Source organism: Myotis nattereri (assembly GCF_964212035.1).
Source record: "Myotis nattereri genome assembly, chromosome: 14".
In the NCBI taxonomy this organism is placed as follows: domain Eukaryota; kingdom Metazoa; phylum Chordata; class Mammalia; order Chiroptera; family Vespertilionidae; genus Myotis; species Myotis nattereri.
This window is the reverse complement of record NC_138089.1, coordinates 29369742-29388362: the sequence shown is the minus strand read 5'-3', so window position 1 is coordinate 29388362 and position 18621 is coordinate 29369742. Positions and strand designations below refer to the sequence as shown.

Here is an 18621-nt window from a genome sequence, read left to right as displayed (position 1 = left end):
AGTGACATACCAGGCCTTTTGCAACTTTGTGGCGAAAGTGCCTGACCACGGACTACGTTTTCCAAAAGACCTTGCGGCGCGCATGCGCAGAGAGGCTGGAGATCACGGGGCGGTAACATTGTAGTACATCCCCTCTGGTTCTGGGCTTCACGCGCGTTTTCGCAACTCAGGCAGACGAGAGGTCGTCCGCACTCTGGCCGTAAACCCCTTTCCTCCCTGAGCAGAGCGAGCCGGGGCGGCGAGCCGGGCCTCACCATGGCCGCGAATGTGAGTGTCCCCTGGTCTGTCGGGCCACACCCAAACTTCCCCGTCACGGGGCCTCTTTCCTCCCGTGGATCCATTTTGCTTGTCCGACTGACCCTGGTCTGTGCGTCCCGCTGGCTCCCTTTGCATGCTGTTTGCATGCCTCCCGGCAGCTAATCCATCTATTCATTTCTCTTAGCCTGTCCAGACTCCAGACTCCTTTTGTCCGTATTCTTGGGCGCGCTTTTGTGGGCAGGGAGACCCAGGAGGTGTTGCCCCGGACATTTGGGATCTGCTTGCGCGCGGCACCTCCCAGCAGCCCCACCTTCATCCCCAGTTACCGCCGGGGCCCTTGTTCCCAGATTTGCGGAGCTGGACGTGACCGCAGAGAGGGGGCGAGTCCGCGGGAAGGGTGGGGAGGCCGATGCCGCCCGGGCGGAGCTGTCCAGCAGGGACCGACAGGGCTTTCTGTGCAGGCAGTGAGCTCCCGCCTCGGCGGGTAGGTGAACCGAGGCTGTGATGCTGCGGACGGGCATGGTGGGAGCGGAGGAGGTAGGGTGACCGTAGGAGGGCGCATTTCCCTGCTGCCTGGCCGCTCATCCTCCTAGCGTGGGTTTGGCTAGAAAGGTCCCGATTGGAGGTGAATCCTTTCCAAAGGCCGCTGGCCTCTTCTCCCCGCAGCCAGCGTTTCTCAAGAGCCATTCTACTTAAGTGCAACATTCATTCAACAAATCGAGCGGCCCTTTCCACCAGGGTGCTGCCTAGGGGAGTAGCTGGTGACTCACCACTCCCTTCCTCTGTGAAAGTGCTTCTGGAGCCAGCTGGGGAACCCGGCCAGCCCCAGACACTCCCTCCCGCTGTGGTGGCGTGTCCTACCCACTCTCTCCTGGCCGGTCACACCCTCCTTCCACGCCCCCTCTCTGTCTCCAAGGATCCTCTCCACCTCCCACACCCTCCGAGAGGCAGAGTTTGTGTGGCTGACAGCCTGAGCCACTCTGCCCCAGATTAGAGTTGTCTTCGAGGCCTAGAGGCCTTGAATGCTGCACCTAGAAAGGCCTCAGAGGTGGTCCATGAGGCCCAGGGTCTGCCAGGAGAGAGGGCAGTCAGGAGACTCACTTACCCCTAAAGGTGGACTCCTATCCGCCCCCATACCCCCACCACCGCATTTTACAGATGGAGACTTTCCCCAGCGGGGGGAAGGCACTTGCCCAGGTCTCACAGCCAGCTTGGCAGATGACGTCAGGGGAAGGTGCTGAAAATGGCAGGCTTTGGAGTCAGGCAGACCTGGGGGCAAATCCACTTTCCTTCTCTCTGTAGTTGTGTGGCCCTGATCTCTAGTGGGATGGGTTACTGGGAAGTTTAAGGGAGGCTATGCTTTCAACAGTGCCTGGTGTGAAGTAGGAACTTAATATATGAAAAAAATTCACAGTGTCCATCCTGGTCCATCCTGGTGGGCAGAGACCATCTGGGATATGTTGGGACCTGACCCTTGCCAAGGAATGTCGATGAATTTGGGTATCCTCTATTGCCAAGTCTTTGTTGCTTCTAGTAGCCCGGTGTGTGTATTTAGGGGAGGAGCCACCAAGCCCTGGTGGGGTGGAGCAGGCAGGTGACGAAGATTTTTTAAGCAGTGTAACCACTGTCCTGTCACAGGTTCTGTTTACCATCTCCATTTTATAAACGAGTACACAGGATCAGAGAGGTAGAGCAACTTACCCAGGGGTTCACAGCAAGTGATTTTCAGGGCCTGTGTGTTGACCTCTGTTCCCACAGCTCATTACTTTTGAGCCCAGCGTGCTGGGACTGGAAGGGTATGTGTCACTGAGGATACATAGAGGTATTCAACACTCATTATGCAGCCAACATCAAGATGACTTGGAAGGGAAGGCAGAAGGCTCGGGAAGGTGCCCTTCAGGTTAGGATAGGTGTAGGGGTGGGTAGTGAGGATGAGCAGAGGAAGTCTCCATTATCCTGTTCATAGGGAATTTGATTCAGAATGTGGACTGGGGGTGTCATCTCTACCCACCTTACCAACTTATAGTAGTTAACTCTGGGAGGTGGGGAGAGGGGAGTGTTGGCCGGAAAGGGGCACAAGGAAACTTTCTAGGGTGATAGACATGTTCTGTATCTTGTCCAGGATATTGGTCAAATGGGGTATGTATTTGTCAAAACCCATCAAACTGTACACTTAATATCTGTGCATTTTTACCATATATAATTGAGATGAAAACTGAGTATAAATAATGAAATTTGATTTATTTTAAAAACTAAATTTTATTCATTTTTTTTTCAGTATTCTAATATGAGTAATAGAAGAGAACATGTCAAAATTACGACTGACCCCCAGCCAGGCTTCCTGGAGCGGCTGAGCGAGACCTCGGGTGGGATGTTTGTGGGGCTCGTGACCTTCCTACTCTCCTTCTACTTAATTTTTACCAATGAGGTAAATTGTTCAGGGTCTGTGCAGCATGAGCTTCCCCATAGCGTCAGGGGGCAAAGGCTGTGAATCCAGAGGCTGGATTTAGTAATAAGGACTTAGATTTTACAATAGAGAGAGGGGGATGTTGAATTCACCAGAATTCTTTGTGATTTGACACACACATCCCACCCCAACCAAAATAAGTGAGAAGAGAGTGGATAGGTTAACACACCTGAAATCCTGGGGGTAGCACCAGCTTTAGGCATGGTTGCATCCAGGCATTTATGCTGGGTCACTAGGAATCTCCATTTCTTTATCTGCTGTCTGTGTTTCTCTGTTGTAGATTTTTTTTTGGCAGACTCTTCCTTTGTGGTGGCAAAGGAATTCCAGGTTTATATCCAATCAGCTTAGCAGCCCCAGAGAACAAAGGAACCATCTCCTTCTAAATGATTTTAGCAACAGTTGCAGGGAGATCTCTGAGTCCTGGCTTGGGTCTCAGTGTTTACTCTGAACCAGTCCCTATGGCCAATGAACAAATGTTCTGATTGGCTAGGCCTGGGTCACATGATTTGGACTGACACCCAAGTAAATCACATGGACTGAGTAGGGAAGGGGAGGAGAAAGCAGAGGAAAATAGGGAAAGGGGTACAAAGCAGACAAAACGGCAGCTAGCTCTAGTATGAAGGCAGTGCGGGGGTGGGAAGAGGTCTGCCTGGGAAAGCAGGAACCCTGGGTTTCAGTCCCCACACCGCCACTTGGTAGACCTGTTTTCCAACTGCAACAGGGGAACGTCAGTCTCAATGCTCTCTGAGGCCCATGCTGCCCTGAGATGCTGTGTCAGGCTACGCCTGAGCTGTTGAAATGCTCACTCCCCTTTGCTCACAGGGTCGCGCGTTGAAGACAGCCACCGCCCTGGCTGAGGGGCTCTCACTTGTGGTGTCCCCTGACAGCATCCACAGTGTGGCTCCGGAGAACGAGGGGAGGCTGGTGCACATCATTGGGGCCCTGCGGACATCCAAGGTGCGTTTCACCATGGCTGCTGACCCCCCGGAGGCGTGCGGCACATCACTAGACATTGTTCGGTTGAGGATTTTGAAAGCATGGACACACATGGGTGTGATTATTGACCCCACACTCAGCAGCTGTGTGGACCCATCACTTCTGAGTCTCAACATCTTCATCTGTAAATTGGGGAGAAGAATTGTAACAAATTGGGGGGCCAGTTCTGAAGACTGGGTGGGATTAAGTAGCTAACATCCTGGCACAGTGCCTGGCATGTGGCATAAGCTTCACAAATAGGTGCTTTAATGATGATGATTAGCATGTGTGTCTAGTGCAAGGCCACGAAGGTACTCTGGTTATGGGACCTTTCCAGGGCCACTGGGCCATGTAGCCTGAGCCTGTGCTGTGAGGCACATGTCACAGGCATTGGTTTAGAACTTGGGAAAGGCAGCTTCACTCCATTCTCCTACGTGAAGCAACGTAGAGTTCTCTGTCCTGTCCCGTCCTGGTCCTCTGTCTGTTTCTTTTCTAGTCCAGCTTCCCCCGAGCCAGGCCTTCTGGGCCGGTGTGGTTCTGTTTTTTATGTATTCACTTTTGATTTGTTTGATTCTTTTTGAAGCTCCTGTCTGATCCGAACTATGGGGTCCACATTCCGGCGGTGAAGCTGCGGCGGCACGTGGAGATGTACCAGTGGGTGGAAACCGAGGAGTCCAGGTGAGGTAGCAGTGGGTGGAAACCGAGGAGTCCAGGTGAGGTACCGGTGGGTGGAAACCGAGGAGTCCAGGTGAGGTACCAGTGGGTGGAAACCGAGGAGTCCAGGTGAGGTACCAGTGGGTGGAAACCGAGGAGTCCAGGTGAGGTACCGGTGGGTGGAAACCGAGGAGTCCAGGTGAGGTACCGGTGGGTGGAAACCGAGGAGTCCAGGTGAGGTACCGGTGGGTGGAAACCGAGGAGTCCAGGTGAGGTACCGGTGGGTGGAAACCGAGGAGTCCAGGTGAGGTACCGGTGGGTGGAAACCAGCTGGGGGTAGAGAAGGTGCAGATGTGAGGGTAACATGCAGGTGACTTTCATTTTGACACTTCTGAAATTTAAAGTATGAAATCGTCTATCAGAGAAATGTCAAATTATCCCGAAGTTATTAGTGAGTGATCTTTTGTTTGGAGGTGGCAGAAATCCAATGCAGAGTGGCCTGAGCTTAAGGCGTTACTGGTTTCAGGCCACAAACAATTTTTTTTCCCATGTGTTAATTCCATCTTCTCTCCCATGAGGGGACAGAAATGGCCTCCTGGCTTACATCCTATGAGTTTTTAAAAAATATTATTTTTAATCCTCACCTGAGGATATGTTTTTATTGATTTTTAGAGAGAAGAAATGGGGGGGAGGGGAGAGAGAGAAAGACAGAGAGAGAGAGAGAGAGAGAGAGAGAGAGAGAGAGGGAGAGAGAGAGAAACATATATCACTTGGTTGCCTCCTATACGCACCCTGACCAGGGATTGAACCCGCAACCTAAGTATGTGTTTCCTGACCGGGAATTGAACCCATAACTTTTTTAGTGCACAGGACACCACTCCAACCTACTGAACCACCCAGCTGGCAACATTCTATCAGGTTTCTTTTTTTAAAAAAAATATATTTTTGTTGATTTCAGATAGGAAGGGAGAGGCAGAGAAAGAAATAGAAACATCAATGATGAGAGAGAATCATTGGTTGGCTGTCTCCTGCATGCACCCCTTTGGGGATCGAGCCCACAACCTGGGCATGTGCCCTTGGCCAGAATCAAACCCGGGACCCTTCAGTCCACAGGCCGATACTCTTATCCACTGAGCCAAACTGTCTAGGGCAGCCGTGGGCAAACTACGGCCCGCGGGCCGGATCTGGCCCGTTTGAAATGAATAAAACTAAAAAAAAAAAGACTGTACCCTTTTATGTAATGGTGTTTACTTTGAATTTATATTAGTTCACACAAACACTCCATCCATGCTTTTGTTCCGGCCCTCCGGTCCAGTTTAAGAACCCCATTGTGGCCCTCGAGTCAAAAAGTTTGCCCACCCCTGGTCTAGGGCAACATCCTATCAGTTTTAACGGATGTCTTAGGGGAGACTCTCAGTGGCCATGGTGGGGGTCACCTGGAACTATGGTGGGCCACCCCCACCTGAGCCAAATGGACCATGAGTTGAGGGGTGGAGAGGTGGCTGGGTGAGCCGGAGCAGCTCAAGCTCAGCCTGGCGCAGGGCGCCTGTAGAGGGTCTCCATGGGGCTGTCCTGGAGCAGAGGGTACAGCCAGATCTCTGAGTCCAGAGAGAGGAACTGTTACCCTTGGTGTGAGCCAGGCAGAGGCAAATTTCAGCTCCAGATGAGAAAGCAGTTTTTCCCGGGTCAGGGCCTTCAATGGCTGGAGCTGGCTCTCTGCCAGGGAGTGAGCAGCCTGTCTGGGCTGGTGCAGACAAGGCCTGCTCCATTTGGGCAGTTTGACTGGGTAGCCCCAAGTTGCTTCAGCTGGAGATGCTTAGAGATGGGAATGTCTCAGGGTGACAGACTGACTCTGGAACTGCTGTGCTTTCCCCACAGAGATTATACTGAGGACGGGCAGGTGAAAACAGAGAGGAAGTACTCCTACAGTGAGTATAGGCCCCTGTTCTCCAGGGCCACATCCCAGGCCTGTGGGCAGATGCTGGGCACATCCCTGCAGTGGGGAAGGGCACGGAACCAGGTGTCGGGGTCCCTGGGTGCTGGTGCTCAAAGCCCTGCTCTCCCATCATCCAGCGAGGCTCTAAGAGCTGCCCCTTCAGCTCTAGAATGGTCACAGGCTTGGGTAAGTGGACCTTGGACATGTGACCACTACTACAATGGTTGCTGAGTTGTTCCCTCTTCCCACAACAGACCCTGAATGGCGGTCGGAAATCATCAACAGCAGAAACTTCGACCGAGAGATTGGCCACAAAAACCCTAGGTGAGGTCTGGGCCCCCAGGCCTGAGTGCAGCCTTAGCCGTCACTGGCATGTCTCCAGCCTCAGCTTCCTCATCTGAGTAATGGGACTGAGTTACTTCTGCCTCATGAGTTGATTAAAGTGTTGGACATGTGGGCCACACTGTGGTCTGGGATGACCACCTACTCCCTGGCACAAGTCTGGGTGCTAGATGGGACAGCTCCTGGGCACCAGGAACAGAGGCGAGACCCAACTTCCCTGACCCCAAACAAGCTACCCTCAAACAAGTCATGAATTTGGGCAAGGCCTGGACACTTGCCCAAAGGGATTTGCATGTGTAGTACCAGGGAAGCCTTTGTTAACCATTAGCCATAGGGAAGGAGGACAGTCAGGAAGGGCTTACAGGAGCAGTGACATGTGATCTGGGCCCTTGTAGGGTTTTGGCAGGGGGACGTTAGCTCAGGGGCGTGGGGTGGAGCAGGCCTGGTGTTAATGTGCACAGTGGGCTTACACACTACCTGGGGCTGGGGTCAGTGAGGCTGTGAGGTCCATGGAAGGTCCATCTAATGGCTGGGGGTGGGACAGGCTGGTTGGGGTCTAGGCAAGAGGGTATGAGCTCTGGGAACAGGAGACAGAATGAGGATGTTCCATCCAGGGAAGGGGGACTTGAGGTCACCCAGGGGGTGGAGTTGTTGGTAAAGACAAGATGTCTGCAGTGCCTGGCTGGTCTGGACTTGCAGGAGCCATCTGGGTAGGGACCCTCCCCAGCACAACCCAAAGGAACTCAGATATTCCCACCTGGTGTCCTGCTTCCCTGATAGCTCCCTCTTTCCCACAGTGCGATGGCCGTGGAGTCGTTCATAGCAACAGCCCCCTTCGTCCAGATTGGCAGGTTTTTCCTCTCGGCAGGTAAGTCTCTGGCCCCTTCGGGTGAGCCATCGCCAGCCCAGAGGTTCTTTGCTTCTATTCAGCCACTGGTGCCTTCAGCACTCAGCCCTTCAGTGGTGAAGGTGGCTCTGCTGCCCTGGACATGGATCAACCAGAACCTTTCCAAGGATCATGGTTTGGGCTGGGGTCAGAGAGAAGGCAAATATCTAGGAGGCGGGGACTCGTGTAGAACACCCCCACCGCGGGCAGGTTCCTCGCACCCCTGGATTATTCCAGAGAAGGACTGCCAGGCGCTGCTGTGGTGCCGGTGCCTGTTCTGACCAGACAAAGCCGAGAGCCCTTCCTCAAGGGCCCTGAGACAGTAGTCGAGCCAACGCTTTCCCTGAGGGCTCCACCGCTGAGCCCCATATGGCATCTCATCCTGTGCCAAGGAGTGGGTGGCTCATCCCCCTCCCCACCAAGTTATTCCAAAGAGTGGGTTTCAAGGGGCAGGGCAGTATCACGGGCCACAGGAAATCCTAGGGCTCTGTCCCTGAGCTTGACCCAGGAAGGTGGGAGAGAAGACACTGAGGACCCAAATAACCAAGGTGAGGGAGGAGAGGCTGGGATCGAGGGCTTGGCCTTCTGCCATCTGCTCTGTTGCTTAGCTAGTGCCCACCAGCCTGGCCTCCAGGGGTCTCCGTGCAGCATGGGAGCCAGGCTTGGACATGGATAACCAGACCCCAGGTGGAATGGGTGCAGAGCCAAGACCATTCTCAGAGCTGTGGTCACTCTGACTGGATGGAGAGGGGACAGGAAAGGCTTCCTGGAGGAGAGGGAGACTGCAGTGGGGCTGGCAAGGGGCAGCAGTGGAAGAGCGGGGGCTGGAGCAGGGCACTGTGCGTGGGGGTCGTGCGCTGAAGGCCCTGAGGAGAATGAGCCAGGAGGGGGCAGCTGGCAGGGCTGTGTGAGGGTGCGGTGGGAAGGATGTCAGGTTGAGGGGTTTAAGATCAGGGGGTTTCAAATTGCACACCATCGTCTCTAACCACCCGGTTTCTCTCAGGCCTCATTGACAAAGTCGACAACTTCAAGCCACTGAGCCTGTCCAAGCTGGAGGACCCACACGTGGACATCATTCGCCGGGGAGACTATTTCTACCACAGTGAAAACCCCAAGTACCCAGAGGTGCACAGAGGGACTTGACAGTTCAGATAGTACAGATCAGGGCCCCTGAAGTACCATCTCCCAGGAATACACAGCAGTCACGTTCTCGCTTAAGACTGATTCCGTTTGGTGGCATCCACAGCTGCACTTGGTCAAATGAAATGGGAGGGGAGGGAGTTCTAGGTGATGGAGCCACCTGGGAAAAGCTACAGGGGTGGGAAAAGAGGGTGAGTGTAGGGGCTCGACAGTGCCATGGAACCAGGCCCAGGCTGACTGCTCCTGGCCTCACTCACCCCCCTTTCTTCCACCCCCCAGGTCGGAGATGTGCGAGTATCCTTCTCCTATGCCGGGCTGAGCAGCGACGACCCTGACCTGGGTCCAGCTCATGTGGTAATGTAACTTCTCCAGGGCAGACTCAGGCAGGGCTTTCCGATCTCCCTGGGAATGGACACCATGGACAGCATTGGGAATGTGGCTTTGGACCCTCCCTCCAGGAACTGTGCTCATGTGCTCGTATTCAGTGAGGCATGCCTTTGAGCAGTGTCAGAGGTCTGTGTGCCCTGAAGCCATCCATGGATATCTGTAGACCCCAGGTTAAGAACTGGGATGGCATCGGTCTCCTCACTCACTTCCCTAGGAGACACACAGTGTAGAGGGGTGCTGGAGCCGGGTGGGCTGGGCACTGTCTCAGCTCCAACACTCAATTCTCTGACCAGGTCACTGTGATTGCCCGGCAGCGAGGTGACCAGCTAGTCCCATATTCCACCAAGTCTGGGGACACCTTGCTTCTCCTGCACCATGGGGACTTCTCAGCCGAGGTGAGTTGCTGCTGTCTACCTCTGTGATGGAGGGACTGGTGTACCCCTCCCTGCCACTTTTAATAAGGTTATTAAATAAGCACCTACTACTAGAGGTCATAGCCAGTGCAATGAGGCAACAAAGAAATTGGAGTAAGCATTTTCCCGTGTGCCAGACTGTGCTGGACACGGAGGATAGAACACTGGGCAAAACAGACTCCTTCACTGGCGTCCAGTATTGTGGGGGAGAGTGACTCATCAGCAAAACAAGTAAGGGCACCTTGCGCTGAGTATCAGGAAGGGGAGGCAGATGCTTGGAGATAAACGGGCGTAATAGGGAGCCTGCTTTGACAGTGGTCTAGAAAGGCTTCTCTGAGTAACATTTCTGCTGAGAGCCAAGTGAAGAGAGGGGGTCAGTGCTGGAAGCAGTCCAGGCAGGTCAGAGTTCACCTTGTTGGGAACATCAAGAGTGTCCGTGTGGCCAGCACCCAGAGAGAGTGGTCAGGGGAAGAAGACTCCTGAAGAGGCAGGGTCCCTGTGAGGGGGTGGATTAGGTGGCAGTGAAGGGATTTGAGCTGCAGAGTCTCACCAGGTGAGGGCAGGCACCCCCTTCCTCTGGTCATGCCTCCCCTTAAGTCCCAAGGAGAAGGGGTACAAAGATGTACCGAGTAGTTCAGTTGCATGCCTTAAAAGTTAGCCACTCTTCTCTAAGCAGGAAATCCTCTTTAACAGAAAGATACAGCTTTTCCATTGTTGAACACAGTGTATCACTGTACATATTCTGTGCTTGCTTTGATTAGGATTGCTGGGTTTTGCATCAGAAGGTCTTGAAAAGGGTAGTGGGCAGGCGTCAGCTTAGGCCCTCAGCTGTCATCCCTCTCATTTTAGCTCCCAACCCCGGGGAGCTGCATGGGCCCAGCCTTCTCTAACCAGGACTAGGGTGTGGTTGGGCTGCAGCCTAGGAGCCCAGTTACCAACCTCAGGGTGGAGCTGCCACCTCCCAGCCTGACATGGCATGAGTCACCCTTTCCTCCAGCAACTCTCAGGGCCCCCTGGGGAGTTTCTAATATTAGGAAGCCCTGTCCAGGCCTTTCTCTCTCTCCCAGAGCGTCAGCCCTGACCCCAGGCTTCCATCCTCTTGCAGGCAAAGGCTGGGTGTGAGCTGCCCCCAGAGGAGTGGTGGGTTCATGGCTTAGATTACTCCCCAGGAGGGAAGACTGTGAGAGTGGAGATGGGCAGGAGCTTCCTGATCACCCTGGGCCTCCAGCACAGGGTCTGGGGTCTGTTAAGCAGGGAGAGAAGGCCCTGAGCCAAGGAGGCAACCTGGGGCCCTTAGAAACCAAACCCTGGGAGTCAAGCTGTCCAGGTGTCAGTCCTGGGGACAGGAGAGTGCAGTGTGGACAAGCATGGGCACTGGAGATGGCCCCATCTCAAGCCCTGCTCTGCCTTCTGCTGGCTACGGGACCTTGAGCCAGTTGATTATCCTCTCAGCCTGTTGGCCCCTCTGTAAAATGGAAATTAAAAAAAAATGATTATTGCAATTATTCCTACCTTACTTGGTTGTTGTGAAGATGATCCATTTTATTGAGCCCCAGGGACATAGGGATAAAACAGACATGCCCTCAAGCTCATAGCTTAGTTACCTGCTGGGGTGAGACCCTGGGCATGTCACTTACCCTCTCAGAGCCTCAGCTTCCTCTTCTGTAAAATGGAGATAAGTGTGCCTCCTCATCAAGTTATTTTTAAAAAAATATATTTTATTGATTTTTTACAGAGAGGAGGGGAGAGGGATAGAGAGTTAGAAACATCAGTGAGAGAGAAACATCGATCAGTTGCCTCTTGCATGCCCCCTACTGGGGATGTGCCCGCAACCAAGGTACATGCCCTTGACTGGAATCGAACCTGGGACCCTTGAGTCTGCTGGCCGACACTCTATCCGCTGAACCAAACCGGTTAGGACCATCAAATTATTTTGAGGATTAAGTAATACTTGTAAAGCACTTAGGACAATGACTGATAAATAGTAAGCAGTAAGTGTTAGCTATCAGTTAGCTATCATATTATTATTATAGATAATGTCTAGGTAGGCTCTCTGAAGACAAGGCATTTCAGCCAAGACTAGAAGAACGTGTAGGAGCTGGTCAGGCATAACTGGGCAAACATGCTCTCAGCAGAGCAACCGCATGTGAAAGGCCCCAAGGCAGGGGAGGTCTCACCTGTGCCCCAATGGGGCTGAGGCGACGCTGGTTGCATGGAGAAGGTGGCGGTGGTGGCAGAAGCAGGGAGGCCCATGGGGAGGAGGCTACTGAAGGGGCCCTGGTGAGAGGGGTGATGGTGGTGAGAGAGGATTTGAGGAAATGTGGACCCCGTGTTGACAGGACTTGCTGATGGCCAGGATGAGAGATGGTGAGGGGAGGAACAAGCCAAGTTTGACGCCCAGGTTTTGGCTTATGCAGGTGGGTGGGTGGTACCATTTGCTGAGATGGAGATGACAGAGAACAGGTTGGGGTGGAAACTCGAGAGTCAGTGTCAGATGTGCCAAGATATGCAGTGGAGATGTCACATAGGCGGTGGGAGCCAGGGGGTGAGGCCCAGAAAGGCACCTTCCTGGGAGAGTGTAGACTGAAGCAGTCAGAGAATTTCAGCATTTAGAGGATGGTAAGGGAAAGAATGGCCCGGCAGACTGCTAGGTGGGGGAGGCACTCAGACCTGGGAGGGAGATGCGGCCTTACCTCCCTCCGTCTGTTCAGAAATGGCCAGTGTCTCCTGCTTTGCTATGTCCCCCTCAGCCACCCGCCCTGCTTTGTCCTACAGGAGGTGTTTCTTAGAGAACAAAAGAGCAACTCCATGAAGACATGGGGCCTGCGGGCTGCTGGCTGGATGGCCATGTTTATGGGCCTTAACCTCATGACACGGATCCTCTATACCCTGGGTAGGTGGGGAGACTGGGGTGGGAATCTTGCTCGCCCTCCTGTAGCCCCTTGTGCTTGCTCCATGCTTCTCACACCGTCTGTCAGCTTTTCTGGCCTGATGGTATGCAACTTGGGCAGGGAGCGGGCATTTGGCCCATCTCTGAGTACCTACTCCACAGCTTTGGGATGAAGGGCCAGCCCTTTGCAGTGAGCTGGACTTGAAATCTTAGGTCCGAGCTCTGGACCTGGGGCCATCCTCTTTTCCGTGCTAGCTGCAACTGTCTCATTTGTAGTTTTATGAAATATTTGGCAAATAGCAAACACTAAAAAAATTGTTATACTTCTGGGCTAGATTTGGGATAGCCAGCAATTCTGGGGCACAAGGGAGAGTTTGCTGGGCTGCTCCCATAGCCTGAGGTTGGCACCCGTGAACCCAGTAGCCCAAGTGACGCAGCCTGGTTCAGGACTCAGTGCCCAGCTGATTGAGTAAGGGCAGGTCTAGACTGTTGCAATCAGAGGAATGGGAGGATGGGACTTCAGAGGACTTTCCATGAGCCTTTATCCCAGTGTGTCCCTGTCCAGTCAGATGATTCAGCCTTCTCTGAGCCCCAACAGAAACCTTTCCCCCACTTACCCATTCCAGTTTGGGAGAGATCTGGCTGCATATACCCGACTATGAGAGCAGGAGGGCCACCTGCCTCATTTGCAGACGGGAAAACTGAGTTTCAGGGAGGGGAAGGACACTTCTCCAAGGTTTTCCTTGGATAGATGATTTGTGCTCAGAAAGGCACTCAGCCCTGAACCAGGCTGGGTCACTTGGGCAACTTCTGAGCTCCATTCAGGAGAGATCTGCATTTGAATAGAACCCTCCAACTTTTTCCTCTGCACTAAGCCCATTGTGGTTGGGTGACCTGGACAGGTCATTTTTCCTCTCAGAGACTCTGTTGCCCCATCATCAAGATGAGAAGGTTGGAGTCTATTTCAAAGGGCCCTTCTTTGAATCTCTGCCTGCCTGTGCTCCTCTGATTCTCTCCGTACCTGAAATGCTGACATTCCAGATTCAGAACAGACTTCAGAGGATGGAGAGATCCAAAGTGCAGGGGGAGTGATTCAGGAGCCTGCAACACAAAATTGTTCATTAAGAATTTACTGAGCGCCTGGAGTGAGCAAGGCATTGCTCTGAGCCCAGGAGACCACACAATGAACAGGACAAAGTCCCTGTCCTTTCAAGGCTCAGAGCCATTGCTTAGAGCTAAGGCTCTGGGCTCAAACAGTCTTGAGTTTAAGTCCTGGCTCTGGCGCTTTCTAGCTGTAAGACTTAGGGCAAGTTAAACTCCCTGGGCCTCGTGACCTTGTGGGTAAAATGAGGTGAAGAATAGCACCAGCCTTCCATTGGCTGGGTGGCTCAGTGGTTGGAATATTGTCCCGCGCACACCCAAAGGTTGGGAGTTTGATTCCCAGTCAGGACATATAACCTAGGTTACGGGTTTGATCCCTGGTTGGGGCACGTATGGGAGGCAACTGATCCATGTTTCTCACATTTATGTTTCTCTCAAATCAATAAAAAACATATCCTTGGATAAGGATTAAAAAACAACACAAAAATAATACCAGCATTACAAGGGTTAGGCCTGTGGGTTAGGTGAGATGGTACAGGTAGTGCCTGACACAGGATCAACAGTATAAAACGTGAACTCTGCTTCTTATGTTTTATACTGTAAGAAGGCCAAATAGGGGTGCTACCTGAGAGTAGACAAAGATGAGCCGTGAGGTGGCCTGCAGGACCCTGTAGTCAAGGCAGGGCACCAGGGCTTCCTCTGCAAATCCAGTGGCACCAGACTACTGGGGCCTCCTGGGGACTGAGTGGAGATTCCCCCAGTGGATAGCAGCCATGGGATGCTAGACAGGCCAGGGACAGGGTAGTTCCACATGGATTTAGCCAGATCCTAGACTTCATACTGGGCCTGTGAGAGCCTTGGGGCAGGGGCCAGCTGAGGCTAATTTGTTTCCCTCAGTCCATGCAGAGCTGGGCATGTAGATAATTGGTAACAACCTGCTGCCTCAATGAACAAATACCTCCACGAGTGGCTGAGGGGCCCAGATAGGCACCCACAGAAAAGTCTGCCCAGTCTCCTTTGTGAGTGCACAGCAAATGCTATTTGCCACTGTTACAGTCGAATGTCTTTTTGTTGTTGTTAATCTCACCCAAAGATATTTTTTCCATTGATTTTTAGAGAGTGGAAGTGGGGGGTAGGGGGTGAGAACGAGGGAGAAACATTGATGTGAAAGAGATACATCGACTGTTTGCCTCCTGATGTGTCCATGGGGGCCGGGGATTGAACCTGCAACCAGGTACATCCCTTGACCAGGAATCAAACTTGTGACCCTTTGGTGTGTGTGTGGGGGGGAGTGGGGGGGGGGGGGCAGCAGATACTCTAACCACTGGGCATACCACCCATGGCCAAATGTCTTTATATTGGCTTTAGATTGATTTCAACATGCAGTTTAAAGTTCACAAAGCACTTGTACATGCCTTCTCCCTGGAGCAGTGTGCAGCGGGTGGTCAGTCAGTGTGCCCACGCAGCTTAGGAGTGAGGGCTCCTCTTTTGGATCTTTCAGTCCTCACTAAGTTATTTGCCTTCCACCAATGACCCTCTCCTCCCCTTACTCACCTGGCAGCAGGGGCTCATCCTTGTCTAGAGACAGGAACCATCTGCTGACTTTGAGACATAGAACATGGCGTCCTCGGAAGCCTCACTGCCTTTCTTTTCCCCACAGTGGACTGGTTTCCTGTCTTCCGAGACTTGGTCAACATTGGCCTGAAGGCCTTTGCCTTCTGTGTGGCCACCTCACTGACCCTGCTGACCGTGGCTGCTGGCTGGCTCTTCTACCGGCCCCTGTGGGCCCTCTTCATCGCCTGTCTGGCCCTGGTGCCCATCATCATTGCTCGGACACGGGTGCCAGCCAAAAAGCTGGAGTGAAACAGGCCCTGGCACCTACACAACACCCATTTGAGTTTCAGGATCCAGCTCACCCTGTGCCCCCTCCTCTGACCCTGCTCCACACCAGAGCATGAGTCCGCACTGGTTTTAGATTCTGCACCTGCTCCACTCTTCAAGGGGCCAGACTTGGCAGCGTGCCCTTACGTCGGATTTGGTGTTCATCTGTTAAGTCTCTCCACCCCTTGTCTTGTCAGTGAGCAGCTTTGATGGGCAGAAGGCAGCTCCTATCTGGCGGCATGACAAGTGTTCTCCCACTTGTTTTCCCCCTTCTCTTGGGACTGTGTGTGGCTGGTTGCATGCATCATCTAGCTGGTGTCTTCAGATATCCAGGTGACACTCAGAGACCTGCTGCCTTACCCCCTCCTGCCTCTCCTCCTCGGAGATGAGTGCCAGGCTCTGCCACACCACTAGCCGCTCCCTTGATACTAAAGGGCCACCTTTATCAGCTGTCGCCAATTGGTGCTGTATTGCCAAGACTAAGCCCCTACCCTGCAAAGCAGGGTCACTATAAACCCAGTTTGTGGCTAGAACTTGATTTGATACTTCAAAAAAACAAATCCACTGGCTTTGACCTGAGGGAAATTGGACATCTGTTGGGCTTTACTCTTTTTATGGTTTGGCAGAATCTCCTTAGTGTACAGTATCTCCAAAGGCTCTGAGTTTTTATTGCCTCACTTCATGTGTACTCTACCCCGAGGGAGTTCAAAATAAGATTTGAAAAGCAAAATAGAAAACCTCCTGAATGACTAACATTTCTGTTACAGAAAAAGACACCCTTTAACCCCTAGTTGAGGTTCAGAGCACAGAAAGGTGTTAAATGGGGCTGTGACTTACCTGGTTAAAAAAAAACCAGTTACCGTTGTCAGTATTCTGGGTCACTGGGAAGCTTTAAGATGCTTTTGAAATAAGTGTTACAAAATGATTTGTCTTCTCTCTGGGAGGCGTTGGGGAATATCTACAAGGTAAAGCTTTTCCTTTTATCCTATGGCATCAGACACTACCTGTGTACTTGAAGTTACGAGTTTTTAGTCAACTATTAAAGGAAAAGGTTGGAAGCTTTATTATCCTGCGCTCCTTCACAGTGACCCCATCAAAATCGAGCTTGGAGGCCTGGGGCTTGCTGTAGATGTGAGTGCTCTTGCCGGCCTCATTCCTTTCATCATGGAGGACGTCTGATACAGTGTCTGGGCCTCCATGGCTGCTTCTGCTATTGGTTTTCTGTTACATGTCTGCCACTTTGCTCCTCCAAAATAACATCTACCCACACTTAACATATTTCCCAACTACTCTCACACCCTTTGAGAGATAAAGAATGTAACCTTGATGTCCTAAAAAATTCTTTGCTTGGTTTTACTTTATCTTTTACTACTTGGAAATTGTTCTACCTTGCTGGGAGTGGTTGCTTTGGCAAATAAGTATCTGGTAGTTGAATAGGGGTCAGAACTTCTGAAAATAGTCATTGAATAGTATCTCCTATAGTCCGGGTATATGTTACAGATTCTTCATGGTAGGGACAGCTGGCCCCACAGATGATTTATCTGGGTTTAAGGACTGAAATAGTTCACTGCAGTTTCATTGAATCTCTAAATCAGGGGTGGAGAATGTCCGACCTATGGGCCATATAAGGTCTGAGAAATCATTTGGTCTAGCCCTGCCAAGGCATTAGGGGTGAGTTAGTTAAATGTTTGACCAAATATAGCAGGATAATTTTTAAGTTGATAATTTTGTGTGGCCTGCAAATGATGTTATAAATACTCAAATGGCTCTTGGCAGAAAAAAGGCCCTCCACTCCTGCTGTAAATCCTCAAAGGATACTTTTGGAAAATACAGTACAGTAAAACCCTCGATTTAATGGACTTAGAATTTAACAGACAAAATTTCCGGTCTGTATGTTATGTGGAAATTAACACCCTCTCAATTAAAAAATGTTTTTAACCAAGAGTTGCTTGTAATTAACAGGTTATTTTTTTGTTATTTACTGTTACTAGTATTTTTAATAAATTTTAGTGAATAGGCCATATGCTGGAAAAAACACAAGTAATTTTGATGACATAAATATCTACAACTATAATCTACATATTTAAATCCAAGAATCACTGCTTGTAAACAATGTCTGGTGAATGATAAACACGTGATCACACCGCATGGAGCAGTAATTGTTGTTGTTGCATGGTGTCACTTTCTGCAGCAGTTTTAACGCCGAAGTTCCGACATACACTAAGGCACATCCCATCTGTGTGCATCTGTTTACTCGTGGAGACTGGTGAATGTACACATTTACTAGATCTATTCAATATAAATTTAAAATTAATACATGTAGGAAACTTTTCTGTGAAATTAAACCTTTCATATATACTTAATTTTAATTAAATGTCTACATAAGTGAAAACAGGTAAACTAATTTGCAATTTTTTAATATATGCATTCGGAAAACCTATTTTATTATATAATGGGCTTTCAGCTTTAATGGACACACCTTTGCCCATATTAGTTCCTTTTATCGAGGTTTTACTGTATATACAAAATCTTTGGGATTGGTCTGTAATTTTTCCAAGTATAAGATTTTAAATTACTGCCAATTTCAAGTGTTCAGGAGCAAAATAATGTTAAGAAATATTTGATGCCTTGGAAAAATCATGAAATTTGTATTCTTTGTATTTTTGATAGAAAAATCAAAATAAATGTTTAAGTATCTTTTAGAGGACATTGCCATTATTCCTTTTGTTGTCTCTGTATTCTTTCTGAAATTTCTATCTTAAAGAATTCAGCCGTAAAATTCAGTACAAACCATATGATTTTTAGACTCAGTTCTAAGTTGTTTTTGGTGGTTAAAATATATGTATTTTTAAAGGGCAACTCAATATTTCTAGCACTTAGAAGTCTTAAATGTCAAAGCCTACTTTGTTTTGGATGCATTTAAAGTGAAGGATTCACACTTCACCCATCTTCAGAATTGTGCTGGAGGATGGGATGGAGCCACAGTCCAAAAGGCATCATTGGCTTTGGGTTGGCACAGACCTGAGTTCCAGTCTCAAGTCTGTCACTGATTGGCTATGTTATGTTGGGAAAATCAATACTTTGAGCCTCAGTCCCCTCACCTGTAAAATGGGAACAATGCCATTGTACCCCCACAAGTTTGCTGTGAGGACTGGCAGAAAGCCCATGAAATGCCAAACATGTGACATTAACTTTTTATTCTTTTTGCCTCCTGTTCTGAAGCAAAGGACTGCTGTAATTATCCATTCTGAAGTTAGCAATTTGAATAGTTCTTTTTATGTATTACAAGAT

General features: G+C 50.7%; 1 protein-coding gene across 1 annotated transcript; it reads left to right on the top strand.

Annotated features, from left to right (window-relative positions):
• Positions 1 to 88: 88 nt before the first annotated feature.
• On the top strand, positions 89 to 18032 carry TMEM43 (transmembrane protein 43). Its single transcript, XM_081105679.1, has 12 exons — positions 89 to 267; positions 2537 to 2686; positions 3548 to 3682; positions 4284 to 4378; positions 6233 to 6282; positions 6545 to 6614; positions 7430 to 7500; positions 8522 to 8643; positions 8938 to 9012; positions 9339 to 9440; positions 12234 to 12351; positions 15110 to 18032. The coding sequence occupies exons 1-12, from the start codon at positions 256 to 258 to the stop codon at positions 15310 to 15312; spliced, it is 1203 nt and encodes a 400-aa protein (XP_080961805.1). The 5' UTR covers positions 89 to 255; the 3' UTR covers positions 15313 to 18032.
• The last annotated feature ends 589 nt before the right edge of the window (positions 18033 to 18621 follow it).

Excerpts from the sequence above, each read along its gene's own strand:
- TMEM43 (XM_081105679.1), top strand. Across the intron at positions 4,379-6,232 it reads GTGGAAACCGAGGAGTCCAG|AGATTATACTGAGGACGGGC; the intron begins GTGAGGTAGCAG and ends CTTTCCCCACAG. Across the intron at positions 6,615-7,429 it reads ATTGGCCACAAAAACCCTAG|TGCGATGGCCGTGGAGTCGT; the intron begins GTGAGGTCTGGG and ends TCTTTCCCACAG.